Source organism: Dipodomys spectabilis, unplaced genomic scaffold (genome assembly GCF_019054845.1).
Source record: "Dipodomys spectabilis isolate Male_0828 unplaced genomic scaffold, ASM1905484v1 ptg000457l, whole genome shotgun sequence".
NCBI classification, from domain to species: Eukaryota; Metazoa; Chordata; class Mammalia; order Rodentia; family Heteromyidae; genus Dipodomys; species Dipodomys spectabilis.
In genome coordinates, this window is record NW_024871134.1 from 1,583,713 (window position 1) to 1,609,885 (window position 26,173).

General features: G+C 47.2%; 1 protein-coding gene across 1 annotated transcript in view; it reads right to left on the reverse strand.

Moving 5' to 3' along the window:
- The window catches only part of Adgrb3 (adhesion G protein-coupled receptor B3), a 541,106-nt gene that overhangs the window by 55,383 nt on the left and 459,550 nt on the right, over positions 1-26,173 (reverse strand). Inside the window, exons 20-22 of the mRNA XM_042668573.1 lie at positions 6,348-6,498; positions 4,074-4,143; positions 658-724 (exon numbers count right to left, since the gene is read on the reverse strand). Coding sequence (XP_042524507.1) covers positions 658-724; positions 4,074-4,143; positions 6,348-6,498 — 288 coding nt within the window. The remainder of the gene's footprint in view (positions 1-657; positions 725-4,073; positions 4,144-6,347; positions 6,499-26,173) is intronic.

Genomic DNA, 26,173 nt, shown 5'->3' on the forward strand with positions numbered 1-26,173 from the left:
ACAGGACAAGGGAAGGAAGGGGCAAATGGAAGAGAGGGAAGGAGAGAGACCAGAGGGAGGAAGAGACTCAGAAAGAGAAAGGGAAGGAGAGAATGGCAAATTAATAGGACCATCATTTTAAAATTTAAGGAATTATTTTATAGGTTGGAAAAGAAAGATACTAATTCGTGTGTGCTTCCCATCTGAAGAGCCTGTACACCGTGGAGACTGGATGGGGCACTGGGCAGAGGCTGGGCTGCCCAGCCTGTACTCCACCATGGGGTGGGGGAGGGGGGGGAAGTGGGGAAGTGGGGGGGATGTGAGTGGGTATCTCCTCGTTAATAACCACACACCTAATAACCACACGTCTCCTTACAGAATGGAATAAATGTGGGGCAGGGATATATGTTGTCATTTTATATATTAACCAGGAGGAATTTACTGAAATTGACACAAGATTTCTTCTGAATTCAATGTAGAAAATACTACACTCCCAACATGATTAGTTTTCCGTACTTAAAATATGGATATTTTAGAGCAGAAGATGGAACACAATTGCTATTCAAATTAAATGAATAGTTCGTTGAACTTTAAAAGTGTACACAACAAACACTTTATCGTAGTTGCTGCTCTGAACTAGAGTTGCTTTTCCTTTTTGCACAAGAGCTCAGAGCTTACCAGGACAACGGCAGCCGCGGGTCCCACGAAGGCGTACAGCAGCCCCCCTTCCAGAGACAGCCAGCAGCTGCAAGCGCATCAGACAGAAACTGACAGGAGTTAGTGATGCGCATTAGATCTCAGGAGCACCAGATCACAACTCAGATCGCATAGACACTCGACTGGGGACATTGGCACATTTGGACAAGAAAACAAAGTGCCAGAAAAAAATGGGAAATAAAGCTTTTCCTGAAGCTAGGCCTATGACTCAGGCCTGTTACTCAAGCACCAGAGGATCAAGATGAACCCTCTGGACTCTCATCTCCAACTAGCCAGCAAAAGCCAGAAGTGAAGCTATGGCTTAAGCAGTAGAGTGCCAGCCCTGAGCAGAAAAGCTGAGCAAAAGTAGAGGACTGTGAATTTAAGTCCCAGCACATGCATGTACACCCACACACACCCGCACACCCACACACACCCACACACAATATTAACAAAGCATTATGTGAATGAGAAATGATTCTGTCACTAAAGAACTTATACTATAAAGCAGTGAAAATGACAAATGACTTTTATAGCGAAATCTTGATATTTATCTCCTTTATAAAGATGATTTTATCACGGAAATTCTAACTGTGCTGTTTTATATGGATTTTCTCAAAGATACTTTAAAACAAGAATGTTTGAAGTGGCTTATATATGCCATGAGCCTGTTTTTCCTTGAGGTTGAGATATTGATTTAAAATATGTCACTGCAGTGTATGGATAATCTACATTTGTGTGCTTTTTCGTGTGTATGTGTGTGTGTACACATGTGCATGCGCCAGTACTAGAGCTTGAACTCAGTCCTTGGGCTTTTTCACTTAAGACTGGTGCTCTACTACTTGAGCCACAGCTCTTCTGGCTTTTTGCTGGTTAGTGATAAGAGTCCCATGAACTTTCCTACCCAGGATGGCTTTTGAACTACAGTCCTCAGATCTCAGCCTCCTGAGTAGCTAGGATTATAGGCATGCCATAGTAGCATCTAGTGCTTTTTAACTCCTCAGCTTGCTGTTTAGACTTGGAGGAAAGCTTTGAATGAAAACCAGTATAGCTGTTTGTGTCAAGGAGTTAATCACAGAGAAAAGTAGGTTGGCATGGCTGGAGATCTGATAGTTCCTTTGGTTAACGCGATTTTTCTTTTGCAGTTAGAGGAAAAGGAAGAGGCCCAGTCCAGGACAGGGGCTCAGCTGTGGGGACCGGCCCAATGCAGTCCAGCAAAGAGAGTTTGGGGGAGCACAAGAGATGGTTTTGTTTTCTTTCCAAGCTCAGAGCCTCATGCCACCTGTTGGGCCCTGGCCCCTCTCTAAGCTGCTGTCCAAAGTCCTGGCAGCAACAGAGACCTCAGGCTTGTCTAACAGGAAGATGCCCTGCTCTCTGGGGACACAGACACTACTTGACTCCCTTACGCACACAGTGAAGAGGGCAAGCAGTTCTCTGTGGAAATTAGACAATAAGAATTTCAATCTAGTGTGCATGTTCCACATGTGCATACTTATAAATTCGTTCACAAATATGTGTGCATTCTGCATTTTGGTACTGCCTTTGCCAAAGCAACAGACTGATAAAAACGGGTTCTCCTACTTTGGGCGAGACAACTGAATATTTTTTAAACAAAACTCAGAGAAAAAGATCTTGGTCTGCCAGAAATTCTAATTTGTTGGCTCTGATGTCACTAAAATTTCTCCTGCATTTTCTTTTTCATGCCTATGTATGTGTTGGTAATGGGACTTGAACTCAGCTTGGCTTTTTCACCCAAGGCTGGTGCTCTACTACATGAGCCACACCTCTACTTTTGGCTTTGGGGTGAGTAATTGGAGATAAGAGTCTCATGGCCATTTCTGCCCGGGATGGCTTTAAACTGCCATCCTTGGATCTCAGTCTCCTTGAGTGGCAAGGATTGTGGGTGGGAGTCACACATGCTCAGCTCTATTGTGTTTTGTGCAAACCTAATTTTCAAGCTGAGCTTGTTTCTCGCTTTAAAAAAATTGTTATTGTAAAGGTGATGTACAGAAGAGTTGCAGTAATAAGCCAGTCATAAGGACATTTCTTTTTTTTTTTCTTGGTCAGTCCTGGGGCTTGAACTCTGGGCTTGGGTGCTGTCCCTGTGCTCTTCAGCTCAAGGTGAGCACTCTACCACTTGAGCCACAGCGCCACTTCCAGTTTTCTATTGGTTTATTGGAGATAAGAGTCTCATGGACTTTCCTGCCGGGGCTGGCTTTGAACTGGGATCCTCAGATCTCAGCCTCGTGGGTAGTTATAGATGTGAGCCACTGGTGCCCGGTGAGAACATTTCTTTTTGAACAGTGTCACCTCTTCCCTCAGTTTCTCCCAGTTTTTCCCTCCCAACCCTCTCCCCCATAAAGGTTGCACAGTGTATTCTCTTTGAGATTTGCTAGCAGATTTAGTATACCTTTTGAGCTACTTTTCCCCAAGGTGGCTTGTCTATTATGATGGAAATTTATAAAGTCAATTCATAACGCAATGCATTGTATTTGCCATTAATTGTACACTCCTTGAAACCAAGAATCTTAGCCCCTATAATTTTACTCCTTTCCACAATCCCAATCAATTTTTATTCTTACTTATTATTTAATTAACTGCATCAAGCTTTGGATATTTTAGGTATTAGAAGGTGAATTCAATTTTCAAATATATTGGCCTTTCATCGACATTGTCTTTTAAATACTGGACTTACACAGTATTTAAGTAATAACTTAAAAAGCAACAGTATACCGTAAGACCATTCTGCAATGTATGTTTGCAGAATTTTTTCACAAATGCAAGCTGCAATAAGACCTGGGTGTGGTAACACAAGTCCCTCTTCTCAGCCCTGGGGGAGGGTGAGGCTGGCAGAGAGGAGGTGAGGCTTAAGATCCTATCCACAGAGCTCAGTGGCAGAGTGCTGGAATCGCATGCTTGAGGCGCTGGGTTCAATTCTTCGGCACTACATAAGCAAAAAAAGCCGAAGTGGCCCTGTGGCTCAAGAGGTAGAGCACTAGCCTTGAGCTGAAGAGCTGAAGGACAACGCCCAGGCCCAGAGTTCGGGCCCCACGACTGACCAAAAAAAAAAAAAAGATCCTATCCACAATAAAATAGAGACACAGACACAGAGATAAAACCAATGGTGTGGCGCATGCTGGATGGGGTGGGGCCAGTGTGACAGGGGCTGGTGGGTGGGGCCAGGCCAGTGTGGGGGCGGAGCCACGGCCTGGCGAGTGTGGGACAGGGCAGTCTGGGGCGGGGCCAGTGCAGCTGGATGGGGCGGGTGGGGCGGGGCCAGAGCAGGGCAGAGCCAGTATGGAATGGGGGGGGGAGTGTGGGACAAGGCGGGACATCCGGCTGGCCCCTGGGCGGATCTCTGGGCCCCCCACGCGCACGCACGGCCGCCGGGGACTTACTAGTGGTCGGTGCCATATCCCTTCGTCCTGGTGAAGCCAACCGACGTGGCCACCACCAGCGCCGGCAGTCCTGCAGGAAGAGAGGCGGGTCGGTGCGGGGCCGTGGCACCCCCGAGGCGGGCGCTCCTCCGCCTGCGCCACGCCGCCCCTGCGGCCTTTGGCTGGTTGTCTGGGGCTCCCGCGTCAGGCCACAGCGCGCAGGTCTCCGCCCCGGGCCGGCTCCGGACACGCACTGGCGTGAGTCACTCCTCGTTCAAGCCGGACTTGGTGACAGGAGACGACCCTCGTCCGAGGGTTCAGGCTTGAGCACGTCTGCCTGCCGGGGCCCCGCACCCCCGCGCCTGGACTGGGCTGCCCCCCCCCCCGGCTGCCGACGCACGCACGCACGCACGCACGCCCGCGGAGACCCCTGGTGAAGCGCGTTCTCCGCACGCTTTCCTTCGTGCTGTGTAAGTGCACGCCGTCTCAGAAGCCTTCACGTTAGACTCCGCTCCGCCGCCGCCCTGCTGCTGCCGGGCTAGGGAAGGCCGCCCCCGCCTGTGCCGGGCGCGCGCGCGGCCTTTCAGCATAGTGGAAGCGCTGGCCACCCGCACGCACATGCGCCCTGCTCTCCCCCCCCCCCCCCCCCACCTTCTGAGGTGGCCTGCACGTGTTGGTCGTGTACTTCGGTCTAAAGCACGTGGGCCGTTCCCTGCCGGAGCCGTCTACACAGGTCGGCGGGGTTCCTCCAGCGCATGGGGGGAGCTCTGCGCACGTGGTCGGTGTCCTCTCTCCATGCTTCCCACCCGTCCCCATCCCCCGCCATTTCCCGGCTCCACACACACACAGATGTCACAGCTCCACACACACACACACACACTCAGACATCAGCTCCACACACAGACATCACAGCTCTGCTCCACACACACACTCAGATGTCACAGCTCCACACACTCAGACGTCACAGCTCCACTCACACACACTCAGACGTCACAGCTCCGCTCACACACACTCAGACGTCACAGCTCCACACACACACTCAGACGTCACAGCTCCACACACACTCAGACATCACAGCTCCACACACACACTCAGACGTCACAGCTCCACACACACTCAGACGTCACAGCTCCACACACACTCAGACATCACAGCTCCACACACACACTCAGACGTCACAGCTCCACACACACACTCAGACGTCACAGCTCCACTCACATACACTCAGATGTCACAGCTCCACACACACTCAGACGTCACAGCTCCACACACACTCTCAGACATCACAGCTCCGCTCCACCCACGCACTCAGACGTCACAGCTCCGCTCCACCCACGCACTCAGACGTCACAGCTCTACACACACACACACACACACTCAGACATCACAGCTGCGCTCTCCACTCCACACAGGACCCCAAGCCAGTTCTGGGCTTTGTCTGACACAGATCTTCATGAACGACCTCACTAGGTTGACCTCGCACAATGCCTAGACCTTTGAGAGCCATGTCTTCATGACATGAATCTTTCCCCGTAAGGCAGGCAACGAATTAACTGATTTTAGGCCTCGCAAAAGTTCTATTTCCGTTTTGAGCAGCCTACTGCCCTCAGCGAAGTGTCATTTAGTCTCTGAATGGCTTTCTCCCTGTGACACCAACAGCCTCTGCATTCATTGTGTTTAACAGAATACATGACGTTTTCGTGGGTGAGTCTTCTTCCTGGGGTTCTGATTGTTTCCAGACTTGGGTTCTCTGCCCTTGGAAGCCTCAGGCCATCTCACACCATGGGGCACTATGGGGCACTTTGGTGAGTCTGGCCAGAGCTGAGCTCTAACTCCTCTGTACAGCTTCAAACAGCCCATGAATCATGACCCAGCCCTTTTCTTCATATATCACCCCCCCATATATATATATATACACACACACACACACACACACACATATGTATGCTATATTTAGTGTGTGTGTAAGTAGGGGAACAGGTAGATATAGATGATGATGATGGATGATAAATAGTGGATGATAGAATTATGTCTTCATATATAGATAGGCAGACAACTAGATGACAGAGATAGACAATAGACAGATAGACAAATCTATCTTTACATATCATATGGATAGATGCAAGGGTAGATAGAAAGGTAGATGATAGATAGATGACAGATAAGTAGATTTATGGATAATAGATATTTATCATTTCACAGGTTAGACACAAAGTGGCCTGGGGTTAACTGCTGCCCTTTGGTTAACATGAGGTCAAGGTAATTTTATGGAGCACAAGGTGCGGACATACTCACCCCAGCCAAGGCACAGGAAACGTTTCCTTATCAGCCGTGTCCTGATCTTCCCAGTTACAGCCATGTACGACTGCCAGGCCTCGGTCAGGACCCAGCAGAAGGAGGCCAGAAAGAAGAAGTGGAGGAATGCCGTGGTGGTTGTGCAGATGCTCTGTGGGGGGAAAGAAGACTTATCATGCCAGGCCCAGGCAGGACTGCAAGGGCTCCTCCCAGAGTGTACCTCGCCTCGTCTCTCCTCTCCCTCTTTCTTTTTGTGCCAGAGCAGCTTGAACTTAGGCTTGAGCTCTCGTTGGGCTTTTTTCCTCATGGTTGGTGTCTACCACTTGAGTCACCTCCCACTTCCACATCTCTGCTAGTTAATTGGAGATAAGAATCTCACAGACAGCCGGGCGCTGGTGGCTCACGCCTGTAATCCTAGCTACTCAGGAGGCTGAGATCTGAGGATCGCGGTTCAAAGCCAGACCGGGCAGGAGAGACCGTGAGTCTCCTATCTCCAATAAAACCACCAGAAAACCGGAAGTGGCGCTGTAGCTCAAGTGGTAGAGTGCTTGCCTTGAGCTGAAGAGCTGAGGGACAGCGCCCAAGCCCAGAGTTCAAGCCCCACGACCGACCAAAAAAAAAAAAAGAATCTCACAGACTTCTCTTCCCAGGCTGGCTTTCAACCCCAGTCCTGAGATGTCAGCCTCCTGAGTAGTAGCTAGAATTACAGCCATGAGCTATCAGCATTCACCTAAGCAGGTTCATTTCTAACTCTATTTTTTTTTTTTATTGTAAAGATACTATACGGAGGGTTACAGTTACATGAGTAAGGTAATGAGTACACTTCCTATTGAGCATTGTTACCCCCTCCATTGTTTTCCCCCTACCATCCCTTCCCTCCCTACCTTCCCTGGGGTTCTTTTTTTTTTTTTTTTTGATTGTGATTAAATGATTACATAATTTCCCGAATTTCACAGTATTGTGGAATAATGATGCTTATTTAAAGTCACAAGTTCATTCTAACTTTCCTGGAGCAAATTGTCTATCACAGTCTATAACATATAACAGTGTACACATGTTATACACCATACATGTGATCAGCAGCATGGGGATATTTAGTAGTGGTTCGACCAGATCTATTTTTATTTCAAATATCTACCTCTCTCCAGTACTAGAGTTCTTATTTCCAAGAATGAGGAACCCTGCAGTCTTGATACTGTATGTAATGGTACCACAGGTAAAAATATATGTCTCAGTTTCTCATTTCTTTTATGAGGAGAGCGTGGGATTAAAATTTAAGCACAAGCAATATTGAAATTACTGCTTTACTGGAAGGTTTTTCTTGAAACCCACATATGGATAGTCGCGTCCTCAGATTAGTTTAAGTCCTTGTCTGTGCTTTCTACCCTCAAAGCCTCTTGGTTGTTTCAACCAGGTTGATGTTAAGATTCCATCTGGAAATGCAATAGTCTTTCAAAATAAAAATTACTCTGCTTTTATATGTGGGCAATATTTAAGACATAACAGCAATTTACAAAATGAGGTTTGGCTAATAGCCTAGAATAGAAATAAAAAGTATCTTTGAGTATTTAATTCCATGCTTTGATGTTATCACATTGCATCCTGTGTCCTAATCAAGTAATTTGAAAAGCCTGTCGAGTCTCGCTGCCAGTACACACCATGAATTCACAGGTATTTTCCCTCTTGTGACTTCATCATCCTAAACATGCTGAGGATTAGCTGTGCTCTGCTCTCCAGGGTCCGGCAGCCCCTGTGGAAAAGGCTAGCACGGATGTCACTCTTGGTATAATTCCTGCCTGTGGATCTTAGTTGAATGAGCATCTCTGTTAACTAGAATTAGTAACATAACCGTCTCCACCACTCTCTGTGGGTCATGTTCCTTCCAGACACTGAAAGCAGACAGAGGAAGGGGTGTGAATGCACACATGGGAAACTGGAAGTGGGCCCGGGAGGTATGGGGAAGGATGGAAACGGTGTGGGTCAGCATGCATGCTACTCAGAAACTGACCTGCTAAAATGAAGCCCCTTTGTACTACTTCAATATCATAAATAAAATTAAATCAAGAAAAGAAAATTGGATTTTCTTTGAGGTTTTCCCAATTGAATTAAAAATCGTCAAAGAGAGTAGAATTACAAAAGTTATTAAAAACTCAAATTAATGAAATTATTCGCACCTCCATCCCAATTCAATGCTGAAGTAGAATTCTGTTTGAATTTTTACTTTGGGGGCTACAGGACTTATATTATCAAAGTTCACCAGATGTTGATTAGCTTTCCAGTTCTTTTAATCCAACAGGAAGAGCATCACGTGACCTTGGAGCCGTTTCCCTGGTGACAGGCAACGTGGAGCACCCAGCTCAGACACAGTAAATATGGTCACAGGCAGCAGAAATCGTTTCCTGACTTCTTATTATTTACTTAGTACTTAAGTTTATGCTTACAGAAATGAGAACCAACTGTCGGTGTGCTGAAGTCATGGGTCTCTTACAGACTCTTTCTCACACCTTTCCTGCTGGCTCTCAGCACTGCAATAGCTCCCCTCCCCTCTCTCCTTTTACCCTGTCTTCTCTCCTCTCCTTTCCTCTCCCCTTCCCTACTCTTCCCTCTCCTCTTCCTTTTCCTCCCTTCTCCTCTCCTTCCCTATCTGCCTGTGTTTTCCTCTCCTTCCCTCTTTCCCCCTTTCCTCCTGTCTTCATACTGGAGCTTGAATTTAGGGCCTTATGCTCTTCTTAAGATTTTTTCTTTTTCATTTAAGGTTGAAGCTTTACCAGTTGAGCCATAGTTCTACTTCTTGTTGTGGGCTGATTAATTACAGGTAGGGTCTCAGGGATTCTTTTTCTGTCCTGGCTGGAAGTGTCTGAATAGCTGGGAATACAGGTGTGAGCCACAGGTGCCTGGCTTAGGATTCTTCTTTAATCTGAGTCATTAGGACTAATTTTTCCCCATAGGAAGATTTAAGTCACTTGCAGGCTATTTTTCTCCTTTTTCATGCTAATCTGAACTTGACAATCTTCATAAGTCACTTTCTGAAGACAAGTTACACATTTTAATTCACATTTCATTTCCTTCCACCGGTATCTTATCTAATTTGCAGGTACTAGCAAAGCTGATCTTCTATTTTTAAATGATCAATAAAGAGATACAGCTCAGTGTGTGAGTGGGGAAATGTTACACCCTAAACATGAGACCACACAAGAGGTGATGGAGGACTGTATCTCCTAGTAAACTGACTTTTCTCTCTCTGTTTTCCTTTCAGGACTCACAGGCTCTCACTTTGGTACGAATCTCAACAGAATGAGATGTGATCTGGAGTGGCTGACGCTTGTTTCTATACTTCATGTCTCTTTGCCCTGCACAGTCACAGCAAAACTGAGGGTGCTGCTGTGAGTGTGGAAGAATGGTCTGTATCCTATCCACAGGCAATGATGGCACAATGCAGTGTGTCCTCCTGTGTGCCGAGCATGCTCCACGTTGGGTGTGAACTGTCCTGGTCAAAGGGGTGTGTACACACATGCAGTGATATGTGCACAGTGTAGTGATGTATGCCCGCAGTGCAGTGATGTGTGCATGGTGCAGTGGTGTGTGCATGCGGTGCTGTTGTGTGTGCATGCGGTACAGCTGTGTGTGCACACAGTGCGGTGGTTATGTGCATGGTACAATGGTGTGTGCACACAGTGTGATGGTGTGTGCATGTAGTGTGGTTGTGTTCATGGTGTGGTGGTGTGCACGTGGTGCAGTGGTGTGTGCATGGTGTGGGGGTGTGTTCATGGTGCAGTGGTGCGTGTACACAGTGCAGTCGTGTGTGCATTGTGCGGCAGTGTGTATATGCGGAGAGGCAGTGTGTGCATGGTGCAGTGATGTACGCACAGCGTAGTGGTGTGTGCATGCAGTACAGGTGTGTGCATGTGATGTAGTGGTGTGCATGCAGTGTGGCGGTGTGTGCAGGTGAAGTCATAAAGGCTTACAGGGGCAGTACAGCACTCTCATGACCTGCAGATCACATAGCTTGGATACACTCTCATGTGAAGAAATGGTACAAAATCACACACTTGACGTGGTAAAACACACCTTGGTCACTTTGATCCCCGAGATGCAAGACTGGTCAATATATGTAAGTCAATAAATGCAACACGCAGCATTAGCAGAGCCAATGACAAGAATCACACGAGCATCTCAATAGATACAGAAAAAGCCTTCAAAAAATTCAGTGTCAGTTTATGATTAAAGCTCTGGAGAAGCTAGACTGGAAGGGACATTCCTCAACATAATAAAGGCTATGTACAAAAGACTTACAGCCAACATCATGCTAAATGCTGAAAAACTAAAACCATTTCCTCTAAAATCAACAAGACAAAGATGGCCACTCTCTCCCCTCCTTTTTGATGTAACATTGGAATTCAAAGTGAGAGCAACAAGGAAAGAGAAAGACATAAAAGAGATCCAGAGAGGGAAAAATAAAGTCAAACTTCCCCTACATTCAGATGACACAATCCTGTTCCCAAAGGCCCAAGGACTCCGCCCCCATGCTCTAGAAGGGATCAATAACTAGCAAAGAAGAATACAAAGTTAACTCACAAAAAATCAGTAATTTTTCTGTATACCAACAGTGTATACATTGTATACATACACAGACAGGGAAATCAGGAAAACGACTCTGCAATAGCCTAAAAAGAAGTATATAGGGGGCTGGGAAGGTAGCTCAGTGGTAGAGTGCTCGCCTTGCATGCAGGAGGCCCTGGGTTCGATTCCTCAGCACCACATAAGCAGAAAAAGCTGGAAATGGTGCTGTGGCTCAAGTGGTAGAGCGCTAGCCTTTATCTGAAGAGCTGAGGGACAGTGCCCAGGCCCAGAGTTCAAGCCCCAGGATGGGCAAAAAAAAAGATGTAGGAACAAACATAACCAAGGAAGCAAAAGACCTCTATAGAGAAAACTATTAAAAGAAAGAAACTGAAAAAAACATCAGAAACTGTAAAGACCTCCCTTGCTGATGGATTGGCAGAATTAATATCATGAAAATGGCCATACTGTCAAAAACAATCTGCAAATATAACACAGTCCCCATCGAAATCCCAACGGCCTTCTTCACTAGGATAGAGAAAAACATCCTGGTTGGGAGATCCTGTGCTAATCAAAGTTACAGTTCTTCATCTCCAACACCACTTGCGTCCTATCCCCAGAAGTCAGACTTCTGCGAAGCAGAATGGAAAAGCACCAGGCTTTTCCATTTACAAACGTCAACCTCAGATGCTCTTCTGCCATAGATTTCTATCTCGACCTCTCTTCAGTCACTCAAGCCCTGCACCCTCCCCGAGACTCGGGGTCCTGAGGCCTCTCCTTCCAGGGCCACGCTCCACCTGCTGTCTGCTTCTGTCAAACACAATTGGAACTTAGGGTCCGGGTGTGAGACAGCCAGAACGGCATGTTCACTGTGTTGTTCCTCCTGCACACTCATCCTGCCATTCCTACCACACTGGAGGCACACTGACGCGAGTCCTTAACAATCATAACCAGAAAGTAAGCTCGGTGGGTAAACTGAGCACCAGCTACCCCTGGCTTCCTGTATATTCTTCCTGCTTACTCCCTCCCTCCTTACTTCCCGAAAATAACTGTCATAAAAAGAAAGCTAAATGTTGACGACCTACATTCAGTAAGAAATCAGGTAAGAGCAAATAGAAAACACACACCACAGCTGAAGCCAGATATCTGGAGCAGAAGTGACATGGAAAGTAGGAGATACAATACCAATGGATAACACGAAAGCCTGAAAACCTGTTGTTGTTGTTTTTTAAAGCCCAGAAATAAATAGAGAAACTGAAGGAAAGACAGCATTTAAAGATTATTATGGAAAATGTTCTCCAAACTTAAAAAAAATTCTCTCAGCCATAAGACACATCAAAGATGAAAAACACTTCTAAATACATTTTGATAAAATTGTGAACAAAGAATAAAGAGCAAAGTCTTTAAAAGCTGTCAGAATGAAAAGAAACATTACTTACAAAGAAATAAGAATCTGACTTGTGAACAACCCAGGATATAAGAAGGGAACGGGAAACTATCTTCTATAGTCTAAAAGAAAATAACTTTGAAGTTAGAATTCTACACCATCCTAACTATTATCCAAGTGAGAAGCACAAATATATTTTTAGAACTGAAAGAAACTTTGAAGTTTATTACTTTATGATTCTCTCAGAAAAAGAATGCTAGACTATATAAAGCACTTAATAAGAGGAACTCTTGCAAGAAGGAATGACATAAGAAGTAAAGTATGTGACATCTAAATCAATGTTCATTTCATGTAATTTTCAAAACGTACCCATTTGGGATATAATTCAGATAGGATCTGTGTGGGTGACAGAGGAGAGGAAGGGGCCAGGCCACAGTCTCCTTCATTTGTGGTCATATTAGCAGTACTAATTGACTCAACATGAGAGGAGAGGACATGGGACACTTCTGTAAACAAGGTAAGGTAACCATAAAGTAAGAATAAATTATAGCTGTGTGAAGCAGTAGGAGGAAAACACAACTAATGAGGATCTAGTAAAGCATTTGAATAGACCACAAAAAGAAAAGCTGAGCTGGGTGCTGGTGGCTCGCACGTATAATCCTAGCTAGTAAGGAGGCTGAGATCTGAGGATTGTGATGTGAAGCCAGCCCAGGCAGGAAAGTCTCTGAGACTCCTATTTCCAATAAACTACTCAAAAAAAGCCAAAGTGGAACTGAGGCTCAAGTGGTAGAGTGTTAGCCTTGAGCAAAGAGAGGCTCGAAGACAGTGCTCAGGCCTGGCTGAAAAAAAAAAAAAAGCTAAGAAATATTAAAAGAAGAAATAATTTTAAATAATCAGAAATCACAATAAGGCCTGGGTGCTAATGGTTCATGCCTGTAATCCTAGGTACTCAGGCAGCTAAACCCTAAGAATCTAGGTTCAGAGCCAGCCCAGGCAATCAAATCCAAGCATATCTTACCTTTATCTAACCAACAAAAAGATGAAAACAGAGCTGTGGTTCAGGTGGCAGAGTGCTAGCCTTAGTGAAAAAGCCTAGTAAGAGCTCCAGACCCTTATTTTTAAGCCCTGGTACTAGCATAGACAACAAAAAAAGAAATCACAATAAATATAAATGATTTAAATTCACTGGTTGAAAGTCAAAAATGTTCATACTAGATTTAGAAATCTCACTTCTGTAACATATTTTGAGATATTCCTCAAGCCTAGTGACAGAGGAAGATGGAGAACAAAAAAGAAGCTATATTAAGCTCCTTCTAATATGCAAAATCAGACATCACACTATTAATACTGGAAAAACCATTAAGACAGAGGAAGAGGAACTGTTCATACTGAGAAAGAGAGCAGACCATAAAGCATCAGAAATAAGATAGCTCTGTGAAGCCAAAATGATCTTTTACAGTATAAGGGATCACTGAGAAAACTAGAAGGATATACTTTCAAATTAGGGTTTTCACAAAGAATGCAGGATATAATTGTGTGTGTGTGTGTGTGTGTGTGTGTGTGTGTGTGTGTGTGTCTGTGCCGGTACTGGGGCTTGAACTCAGGGCCAGAGCTCTGTCCCTTAGCTTTTTCACTCAGGCTAGTGCTCTACCACTTGAGCCCTAACACCACTTCCAGCTTTGTTGTGGTTAACTGGAGCTAAGAGGTTCATGGACTTTCCTGCCCAGGCTGGCTCCAAATTGTGATCCTCAGATCTCAGTCTCCTGAGTGGCTGGGATTACAGGAGTGAACCACCAGCACCCAGCAGGGTACAACTTTCAGCCACAGACACAATGTAAGAAAAAATAATGATATGGTCAATGGTAGCAATGAGCCCTCGGAATCCTTTGCCCCCTTCTCCATTCCACCACGGCTTTTCATCCTCTCCTGCCAGATGGCCCAGCCTCTCTATCAAGGGGAGGGGGTGCACGGTTACTGCCTTTACTTTCCCATGCCCCCCCATTGGAAGGCCTCTCTGATCCCCCCCACTACCCTCACTACCAAAGAGGTCCTTCCCCTCCCACTGTCACAGAGGCGGAGGCCTGGAGGCAGAGGTCAGGAGGCCAGGCCCCGCTCTCGCTCTGTGGGTCACACATTGTGCCTCTCTAAAAAGGCCTTGAAACCCCTGAGTCTGAAACTCGTGGGTGATCGGAGCTCTGACCTTCGGGTTAAACAACCTGAACCTGATGTGGAGTATCAATTCTTTGTGTTTCAGGGAGTGCTTTTAATTGTTACATCATGAAATATTAAAGAAAGCTTAGGAAATTTTACAATATGCTTTTTATCATCAATAGTTACTATTACAAAATATGACATACTTTGGTAAATGAACATATCTACGTAACCATAATTGACTCAAAATTTAGAGGACTACTATCCTCCCAATCAGGATCCAGGCTCCCAAGTTGCCAAAGAATAGTATCAGTCCGTGTGTGTGTGTGTGTGTGTGTGTGTGTGTGTGTGTGTGTGTGTGTGTGCGCGCGCGCATGTATGTGAGTGCATGCATATGTGTGTGTGTATGTGCATGTGTGTGAGTGCATGCATGTGCGTGTGCATGTGCATGTGTGTGTGTGCTGGCATTGAGGCTTGACTCAGGGCCTTGAGCTCCTGTGCAAGGGATCCGTCATTTGAACCACATCCCCAGCCTTTTTCTCTGGTTTACTTTTCAGGTAGGAGTTCACACTTTTTGCCCATGGCTGGCCTTGAATCACAATTCTCCTGATTCTGCCCCTAATCAGCTGGGATTATAGGAATGTTAGCTGTTAGGCCATACCTGGACCTATGTTAATTTTATAGTTTTCATTGTTTCAACTTTTAAAAGAGATGCTTTCCTCCCTATCTAATGTTGCTTGCCCATGCTTCTTTTCTTCCTCCTTCTCTCCCTTCCTGCCCTCCTTCCATTTGAGATAATGTCTTTCTGTACAGTCCTGGGTAGCTTTAAACTTTATCTTCCCAACTGCTGGGATTACAGGCATACACTGCACACTAGTCTTGCTTTAAATATCTTACAAGATTGCAGTAGTCCATTTTACAACATTTTTTCCCAAACCTTAATGATTCCTTAATTCTCCTTTTGAAAACTATTTTAGTTTACAGTGATGAGATTCCTAGAGTGTGAAATGTAATTAGTTACTACGTTTTTTGGTAGGTTTTCAAGAATTCAATTTTTTTAAAGAGTATAATGTTTACTTTATTCTTAACAGTGAAATGAAAGAAAATGTCTACATTTTTCAAAAGGCAGTATATATTATATGCCTGTTTTAAAAGTATTTAAAAAATCAAAAGGAGAGATACACAAAATGTGCATGAAATATAGAATGCTGATAAGCTAGCTTTTGTTAAAAACATGAAATATACCATTTTAGGAGAATATTCAGAATCACCAAAAATCATCAACAGCTGTGTACTTTCATTGCAGAATATACTGGCAAATTAAGATTTGCAGTTCTAACAACATTTTTAGCAGCATTAGACAAGTTAGAATAAGTTTGTATTTATATAAAGCAGTTGTTCTTTAAGTTAGAGAAATTGATGGATTCACTTATTGATCTGTCAATAACAAATAAATTAGAAAGACATCTATTTTGCTATTCGCATGGAATAAAGCATGTAGAAGACAGCAACAATGGAATTCTGGACATGCTGGAAATGCTATTGCATCTCAGCCTGGAAAGCAATCTGCCTGATCACCAGAAGTAAGTTCAGACGCAGGTCTAAGAAGCGTCTCATAATCAGAGTATTTATATGATTCGGAACATAATAGCTCCCACAGGAATAAAAAAAATTATTGTGAGGATAAAATAAGATAAGGAATAAAAGGAACTCTGAAGGAGGTTACTATATAATTTCTTGCTTCGTGTTCAATAAGCAATAGTTGTTAATAATACGCTCACATGTGGAGCTTAGTCAGATGCACAGACTGAATTTTGATCTGATAAAACAAGCATATCTGAAGGCTCCCACTGCCTGTTAAAAGATGATGAGAAAATGAATTTATCAAGCACCTAGTCAGACCTAAACCTTCATTACCCATCATTATCGAAGCAAAAACCGTTTACAGAGGAGAGAACACTTAACCAAATGAGGAACGGCACTGTCTCCCTGTGATGGTGAGGCTGTTTGTGCCTGACAGCTCTGACTTCGCTAAAGTTGAGTTACCTGTAGTTACAGCACTTCTTCTTAAAGGATACAAAATTTACAAAGTACGCATTATGAATCCTATTGCCGAGTTGTAAGGGAGACAGAGAGTTGCATCCTTCCTGACCCGAGGGCTATGCAGACACGAAACGTCGAGTTCCCTGACAGAGCGCCACTGTGCGCCAGGAGGCTCCCAGGACCTCTGGTGCCTCGTCCCCTCCACTCCCGGCACTGTCATTGCTGTGATACACACATGCTGGCAGCAGTGCTATATGAGAATTAGTGACCCATACATCTGGTGGACCCAGATGCCTGGCCTGCGGACACTGCCTGTGGGAGTGAACAGGAATCTTGACCACACACTGTGGACATTGCCTGTGGAGCAGACGGGAATCCTGCCTGACCACACACTGTGAACACTGCCTGTGGAACAGACGGGAATCCTGACCACGCACCGTGAACACTGCCTGTGGAACAGACGGGAATCCTGACCACGCACCGTGGACACTGCCTGTGGAGCAGACGGGAATCCTGCCTGACCACACACTGTGAACACTGCCTGTGGAGCAGACGGGAATCCTGCCTGACCACACACTGTGAACACTGCCTGTGGAACAGACAGGAATCCTGACCACACACCATGGACACTGCCTGTGGAGCAGACAGGAATCCTGACCACGCATCGTGAACACTGCCTGTGGAGCAGACAGGAATCCTGACCACACACCGTGGACACTGCCTGTGGAGCAGACGGGAATCCTGACCACACACCGTGGACACTGCCTGTGGAGCAGACGGGAATCCTGCCTGACCACGCACCATGGACACTGCCTGTGGAGCAGACGGGAATCCTGACCACGCACCATGGACACTGCCTGTGGAGCAGACGGGAATCCTGACCACGCACTGTGGACACTGCCTGTGGAGCAGACGGGAATCCTGCCTGTCCACGCACCGTGGACACTGCCTGTGGAACAGACGGGAATCCTGACCACGCACTGTGAACACTGCCTGTGGAACAGACGGGAATCCTGACCACACACCATGGACACTGCCTGTGGAGCAGACGGGAATCCTGCCTGTCCACGCACCGTGGACACTGCCTGTGGAGCAGACAGGAATCCTGACCACGCATCGTGAACACTGCCTGTGGAGCAAACAGGAATCCTGACCACGCACCGTGGACACTGCCTGTGGAGCAGACGGGAATCCTGACCACGCACCGTGGACACTGCCTGTGGAGCAGACAGGAATCCTGACCACGCATCGTGGACACTGCCTGTGGAGCAGACGGGAATCCTGACCACGCACTGTGGACACTGCCTGTGGAGCAGACGGGAATCCTGACCACGCACCATGGACACTGCCTGTGGAGCAGACAGGAATCCTGACCACGCACCGTGGACACTGCCTGTGGAGCAGATGGGAATCCTGACCACGCACCGTGGACACTGCCTGTGGAGCAGACGGGAATCCTGCCTAACCACGCACCGTGGACACTGCCTGTGGAACAGACGGGAATCCTGACCACGCATCGTGGACACTGCCTGTGGAGCAGACAGGAATCCTGACCACACACTGTGAACACTGCCTGTGGAGCAGATGGGAATCCTGACCACGCACCGTGGACACTGCCTGTGGAGCAGACAGGAATCCTGACCACGCACCGTGGACACTACCTGTGGAGCAGACAGGAATCCTGACCACACACTGTGAACACTGCCTGTGGAGCAGATGGGAATCCTGACCACTCACCGTGGACACTGCCTGTGGAGCAGACAGGAATCCTGACCACGCAACGTGGACACTGCCTGTGGAGCAGACAGGAATCCTGACTACGCACCATGGACACTGCCTGTGGAGCAGATGGGAATCCTGACCACGCACCGTGGACACTGCCTGTGGGAGCAGACGGGAATGCTGCCTGACCACGCACCGTGGACACTGCCTGTGGAGCAGACAGGAATCCTGACCACGCACTGTGGACACTGCCTGTGGAGCAGACAGGAATCCTGACCACGCACCGTGGACACTGCCTGTGGGAGCAGACAGGAATCCTGGCTGGCTAAAGAGCCTGAAGTGGAGCTTTGGCTCAAGTGAAAAGAGCACCAACCTTGACCAGAAAAGCTGAGGGACATGACGTAGGCCCTGAGTTCAAGCCCCAGTTCCAGCACACACATGCGTGCGCGTGTGAGTGCACACACACACACACACACACACACACACACACACACACACGTCAGCTCTGTAGAGTCAATTCATGCTTTTTTCTAGGAAGAAGTGAAAAAAGTCAATCTACTGGCTGGGAGTGGGAGAGAGACCAGCACTACACCCATTACTCTGAAGTCAGGTGCCAGCACTTGTTATCTTTGGAATCAACAATTATCTGTGAAAGCTCAGAGCCCTTCTAGGCTTGGTTCTCAGCTTCTCGGCATGGGGGGCTGATGGTGATGGTCAAATGCTGACAAAAACACAAGCAGTTTCCAGGCCCATTGCTTTGATAAGCAATGTCTATAAGTGCCTTTTTAGAAGACAGGCATTGACTGCAAAAGAAGAGTTCAGCTGAGAAAATGCTAGGTGGTCTTTTCCTTTAAGAGGTTGTGTTGAGAAATTCAGGGTCAAAGATGTACTGAGTACCCACCATAAAAAACAGAAAAGATTCTTATTTCTAAAGTCATAAATGTTTTATGTAAAAACATAAAAATATAGTTATATAAGTATGAAGACGTCCACAAGCAGTTATGACATGTGAATATGTTTAGAAAGAATTATCAGATGATTAGAGACAAGAAGGCAGGGACACTTTTTTTGTCGGTCATGGGGCTTAAACTCTGGGCCTGGGTGCTGTCCCTGCCCTCTTAAGCCCAAGGTGAGTGCTCTACCACTTGAGCTACAGTTTTCTAATTGAGCTTCCAGTTTTTCTAGTCATTTATTGGAGATAAGAATCTCACGGACTTTCCTGACTGGGCTGGCTTTGAACCGTGACTCTCAGATCTCAGCCTCCTGAATAGCTGGGATTACAGGTGTGAGCCACCAGCAGCTGGCTGGGACAGTTCTATTCTGAATTTACACAGGTGGCTTTTTGTATAACAGATTATTAAAATGATGTTGTTTCTTTCTGTTGGTACAGACTATGGCAAAACCTTAGTTCAACAACTCACTCCTAAATCCAGGTTTTAAATGGAAATAGCAAAAGGTTGATTGAAAGAAGGCACCAAAGATCATTTCACTTTGTTTTCAGAACGTAAGGAATTATTGGTATGCCACACAATGATCTCTAACTTTAACTTTGTCTGGAAATGGTAAGAAGTGGCTCAGTGTTATGGCTCATACCTGTAGTCCCAGCTTCTTAGGAGGCTAAGGCCTGTGCACCACAGTCCAAAGCCAGCCCAGCCAGACACATCTGAAAGACCAGCAAAAGTCAGAACTGGAAGCCTAGCTCAAGTGGTACCATACCAGGTTTGGGTGGAAAAGAAAAACAAGCAAGGCCCTTACAGTACTGTCCCCCATCTAAACAAGCAAGGCACTGAGTTCAAGTTACAGTACTGCTCCCCCGCCCCCCAAAAACAAGCAAGGTACTGAGTTCTAGCTATGATACTTGCCCACCCCCACAAAAAACCAAGCAAGGCCCTGAGATCAATAGTTCTGGCCCCCAAAACTAGGAAGGAAAGAAGGGAGGGAGGAAAAGAGGGAGGGAGGGAGGAAAAATGGTGAGAACTAGATCACAAAAGTTCTGACTAAATGAAAGCTTTATTATTAGCTTATTATTCAGCTTCAATAGGTCCTATTATGCTTATGAAAACACCATTTCTTCTTAAAATATTTTAAATTTTTATTTGACCAGATTAAAAAAAATGTGTCAACAAGAGGAGAGAGAAGCAAAGACCATTAAGTCCAAAATAGATCTTACAAAATATTGTTAAGCACAGTCTCCTATTCTTCTATCACAACTCTAATTACACAGCGTGGAGTCACGGGGATAAGCTGAGACGCTGAGATACTCGCTTCTGCTTTTACCCATGAGCATAAAAGTCACAGAGACGGGGCGGGGCGGGGGGGGGGGAGGTGCTGTGTGCTCAGGCTGAGGGGTGGAGGTGGAGAAGCAGGGACAGGACAGGGACAGGGACAGGATAGGGAAAGGACAGGACAGGGACATGACAGGGACAGGAGGCCCTGCACTCCGGCGGCAGTTTCAGTCTCCTGGGCCCAGGAGGTGAGAGCTGCTCTCACCCTCCACCCCTGCCCGCTCCACCCCTGCCCCCTGCAGTGCTTCTCCACACCTCTCTGCTCATGCTGGCCACACTGATATTGGAGGAGGAGTGAGAGAAGGAGCATCTAGTCCTGCACTACAGAAGGTATCCAGTCCTCTCCATTGCACTAATGCTACGTAATCATCTCTAAGCACCTGCTTATCTTCTTATTCAGTTCAGCTGGAACCCACCGAGTGTGCGTTTCTAAGAGAAATCAGATTATAATTCACACCCAGTTCTCAATTATAGTCGCGATACATGAAATAGCCCCTTCTAGGCTTCTGGGGTCTGGTTAATGCTTGGTTGCAACAATAATGGTTGCAGCTCAGAATAACACAACACCTCTCTCTCCTCCTGTGAATACACAATTACCTTGCTTGTACCATCCATCCCATTTTCTCTTGGAAATGCCTGTTTCTGTTCTGATTTCATTGATTATTGCTTCTAAGGGGAAAGAATTTGTTTCTCTCTTTTGTGTCCAGTGGCACATGGGCTTTATCCAGAAATACTTGATGAATGAAGAGACAATAAAACTCTGCCTCCAGCTGCCAAGATGTGAGCAGCGCCGTCCAGCGTGCGTCTGGTCACCTGATGGCCAGCGTAGTGGACACCTGCACGCCCACAGACACCTGCATGCCCACAGAGAGCCTTGCCCTCTGGGGCAGTGCATCTCGGTGTGTTGTCACATACCAGGTGATGCCTGCTCTCAGGACTTGTGCGGAGGGTTTGGGAAATACTCTCTTTTCTTCTCGCTTCAGGCTTTCCAATGACACCCTGGTCCTCCAGCTTCATAAAGCCGTTGGAAGGGGTGAGAAGGCTGCAGTCTCATGCTGTGGCCTTGGGCCTCATGGCAGAGAGTGGGCAGGGCTCGGTCACCATTGGAAGGACTCAGCACATGCATCTGGCGCCTCTTGGGGCTCTCCTGTGGAGTCTGCAGCTGGGATTACGAAAGGCCCCAGGCCTTGATGGGGCTGCTGCTGACCTCTGCTTTCAGCTCCACAGCAAAGCCCTTGCACCGCGCAGCTCCCACGGCCAGCGAGGCCGTGTTCCTCCCCCGCCCAAGCGTGAGAAGACCGGCGTCTCCTGACAGTCAGAGGACCGGGACACGGGCAAGCTCTGATGCTACTTTGTTGGTTTCCTTATTAATATCTTTCCCCATGATTTTCATCTGTAGGTAGTTGTATAAAGGGGTTTTAATTCAACACGTCTGACGAGGGCCTAATATTGAGACTCTGTAAGTTGCTCAAGAAACTAAATGACCCCCAAATCAGTGACCTAATTAATAAATGGGCAAAGGAGCTAAAAGGAGACTTTTCAGAAGAAGAAGCAAGAATGGCCAATAAACACACGAGGAAAAGCACAACACTCCTGGCCATAAAGAAAATGCACTGAGACCCCACCTGACCCCAGCACCACAGGACATCACTGAGAACATGGTGGGCCCCACCCCAGCATGGCCGGCCATCACTGAGAACATGGTGGACACCAGCATGACAGGACATCACTGAGAACACGGCGGACACCAGCATGACAGGACATCACTGAGAACACGCAGGCACCACTCATAGCTCTTTATGAAGCCATTTGTCACATGGTTTAGAAGTGAGTCAATCTCAATTCCACTGGGAGATCTGCGGAGCCGGGAGGCTCACAAGGAGGTGGCCTACAGCTCCACCCACGAAGTGCCCTGTCTCATTCCAGTGGAAACATTTCACAGAGAAAGCATGTTAAGCAAGGGGCAGAGCTCCAGTGGCTCAGAGTGGCCATCTGTTTGGGGGGAGCCGAGGGAGGGCACGCGTCTTGCCCCGGCATCCGAGGATGCAGTCATCGCCTCCCGTACTAGCATGTGACCTGAGCTGCAAGGTGGGCTTTCATCTTTTGGCCTGTGTGGGGCTCTAATTACTTCTAAGGAAGGCATAAATTCATGTGAACACATGAAAGACATTGCTATGTCCCCAAATGTATTTGGGAGACGGCAAGTCATTGGATAAAGTAAGAGAGTAAAAAAAAAAAAAAAAAATCAAGAGGTCCAAACACCACTTAGTCTTCTTTGTCATCTGATGTCAAGATCACTGACACACCAGGCATTGACCCTGGGTAACTTTCCTGCCTGTTATTTGTGTGAAACTTGCGTGTGATTCTGTCTGCTATGCTTATTACAGCTACTAACTAATAACAGCCTCTCTCCCTCTGGGTATCCATGTACTTACTCAGTAAGGACATTATAACAAAATGTCTGCATGTAATAGGAGATGCAATTAGCACAGTGTATTTATTTTGCTTAAATATCTGCAGTAAGGCAATATACATTTTGGAACATTTGTAACATTTTTCAAGTGTTAATATGAATTTATGCCTTAGGAAGAGTTAAGAGTCCCACGCATGTCTAAAAATTGAGTGTCTTTAAGCTTGAGTCATTTTCCATCATAAGAGATGAAAACAAACAAACACATTGTCCAGACAGGCACGGGTGGCTCATACCTGTCATCCTTGCTATTCAAGAGGTTGAAATCTGAGGACTGAGGTTCAAATCCAGCTGAGGCAGAAGAGTCTGTGAGACTCTTATCTCCAACCAGAAAGCTGGAAGTAGAGCGATGGCTCAAATGGTAAAGTACCAGCCTCGAGCGAAATAGCCAAAGCGGAGCATGAGTTTCTCAGTTCAAGTTCAGTACCAGTGCTCGTGCAACCCTACACCCACATTATCTGAGAATTTTGCCATGTAAAGCGAGTAGCTGGGTTCCTACTTGAGCTCTTCCAAAGACAGCTGGAACAGACGATGTATCATCCCACAAACCCAAACACGAGGCCACACGTCCAACCAACAGGGAGAGTCTCAGAGGGACCCCAACATGTCCCGAGACTTCCAGGCTCCTGGATGCATGCTCTGTAGTGTCAGTGCACACTCATGGATTCACTCTGTGTGTCAGTGCACACTCACAGATGCATGCTGTGTGTCAGTGCACACTCATGGATGCACGCTGTGTCTCCACACTCATGGATGTATGCTATGTCAGTGCACACTCATGGATGTACAATCTGTCAGTGGAGACTCATGGATGCATGCTCTGTAGTGTCAGTGCACACTCATGGATTCACTCTGTGTGTCAGTGCACACTCACGGATGCACGCTGTGTGTCTACACACTCATGGATGCACGCTGTGTCAGTGCACACTCATGGATGTATGCTGCATTGAATGATAAAGCTATGTCAACACTGGGAAAGAATAAAGAGCTGGGGCAGCAATCACGTCTTCATGGCATTGTGGCTGATTATATGGCTTTCCAAGTTATTGACTTTTCTTTGAGTTCATTAAGAATGGTCCACACTGCAGGGGCTGGAGTCCCATGCCTGAAACTAACTATGAAGCCTATCCTTCTCAGGAGGCTGATTGGAGGATGCTGAGACCCTCATCTCATCTTACCCACAGGAAAGCTGAAAGTAGAGCTGTAGTTGGAGGGACAGAGTGCCAGCCTTGGGCCAAAAAATGCACTGGACAGTGCTCACACCATGAGTTCAAGCCCTAGGACTGGGGCACATGTGTGTGCACACACACATGCATGGTCCTCCCCCTCCAGAGTAGAAGCAGACCACTGTCATCAGTGGCTCCTGTGGGCTGGGGGGTCTGAGACGCATGCTTGCCCGAGGGCGGGGACTCCTCCAGTGCAGGAATTTGCCGTCTCCCCTGCCCTGGCTGAGGGGGTTCGGAGGTGTGTTTCTGGGCAGCACACTTTCCTCAGCTGCTGCGGCCCTCAGTCCACCCTCCTTTTCGTCCCTAGCCATCAGGTGTGAGGTGAGTGAAGGCGTGTTCTCTACCTGCTCTTTGTGCACCATCAGGAGAAGGCACTCACTCTGGACTCCCTGGGTGCTGGCCTCCCACAGGCAGGCCCTGCTCCCCCACCCAGCCCAGCCACTACAGGGCTGGCCTAGCTTGTTCTAGAAATCCCAGGTGAAAATACAGGGGAAGCCTGTGGTGACGGATCATGCGCTACTCCGTTGCGCTCCCTCCTGTGCTGCCTCTGAGTGCCGATCCTAGGTCCACTGCCCCGGCTGAGTCACGCGAGGCTGAGTCACATGGAGGCACGGAAGGGGATTCCTGTCCCCTTCTCCCTGCTGTGGCTGTGCGTCCGGGTCCTGGGTCACTGTGGGCTGCTGGGTACCATCAACAGCAGACATGGCCACGGGAGAGCCAGAACTGCTCCAGACACACCCCCAGCCCCTCCATACCAACACCAGCCATGGGGAAGCAGACCAAGGCGACACAGGACATAAAAAATGTAAAATTCAAGTTTTATCACTGAGGATTTTTCTCTTCTTCTGAGGTAGCAAAGGCTGGATAGTCAGCGAATGTCACTTCCTGTGCCTTCCAGGAAACATACAAACCCAACCAAGGGGTTGAATGGTTACATAAGCCAGGCAGGCAGTCTCTCCTCCAGCGTTACCAAGAGACCAAATGCAACTCTCTCCAGCCCCAGCGCTCGGGCTCCTGGCGTTATATAAGCGCCATATGTGGAGGTCTTATTTTAAGAGCAGGCAGCGCCTGCCCTGTCAGAACGACACGTGAGGAGGAGCTGGGCGGGCCGAGTGGGGAACCCGGGCCCGGCCGCCAGCCCTGCCTCTAAACGAGCTAAAAGGTGCCTGGCTGAATCACGGCCCCTCTGCCTGGTGTGCTGGAATACTTCACTTCTGTTCATCTCCATCTGGTCCTATTTACCTTGGAACTCCAAATGTGAATTTAGGTTCAGCTAAATATGCAATGCCTTCAGAAAATGACATGCAAACGTGCGTATGTGAGTACGAAACAGTTCTCCCTCGGAATCAGTCTTTACCATCGGAACCCGTTCTCTGTAGCTCAGATGAACGCCACCTGCAATGCTCGAGAATATGACCATAATCTTGGGGCTTATTTAAGGGATATTAAGCAGGCTACCTAAGTCAGGGGATAGTTATGAACATAAAAATGTCTCTAGATGTTTCAAAAAGAGGGAAGTTAATATAAGGACTTCGTTAATGGGGAGAGACAAGTTGAGAAGATCAACAAGACATTAATGGAACCAGAGGGCAGAAATAGGGAGATGCTGCACAAAATGGGCATGACTGCCAAACCTGAGTGAGGCAAGACCTCATCTGAAGACTGCACTCTGCCCAAAGCACACTCAGTGCTTTGAAGCTGGAATGGAGCCAAGAGAGAACAGGAAGAATGGGTACTGAACTCGAGGCCCAAGCATCTGAACTTTGAGTGGATGTCAGGGGGTTCGCCTTGGCCAGGGCAGACATGGGGTGGCCTGGGGTATAGAATACTCTTGGTGTGGATCACTAGGTCAGAGCAGACATGGTTAGCATCCCAACCACAGATTTCATGACTGGTGGGGAGGAGCACTGGAAGCTAGGTGGAGGAGCCAGTCCTGTAGGACCCACCCCTTCCTGCTGAGCTGAGAGCCGTGAGGGTGGATTTGT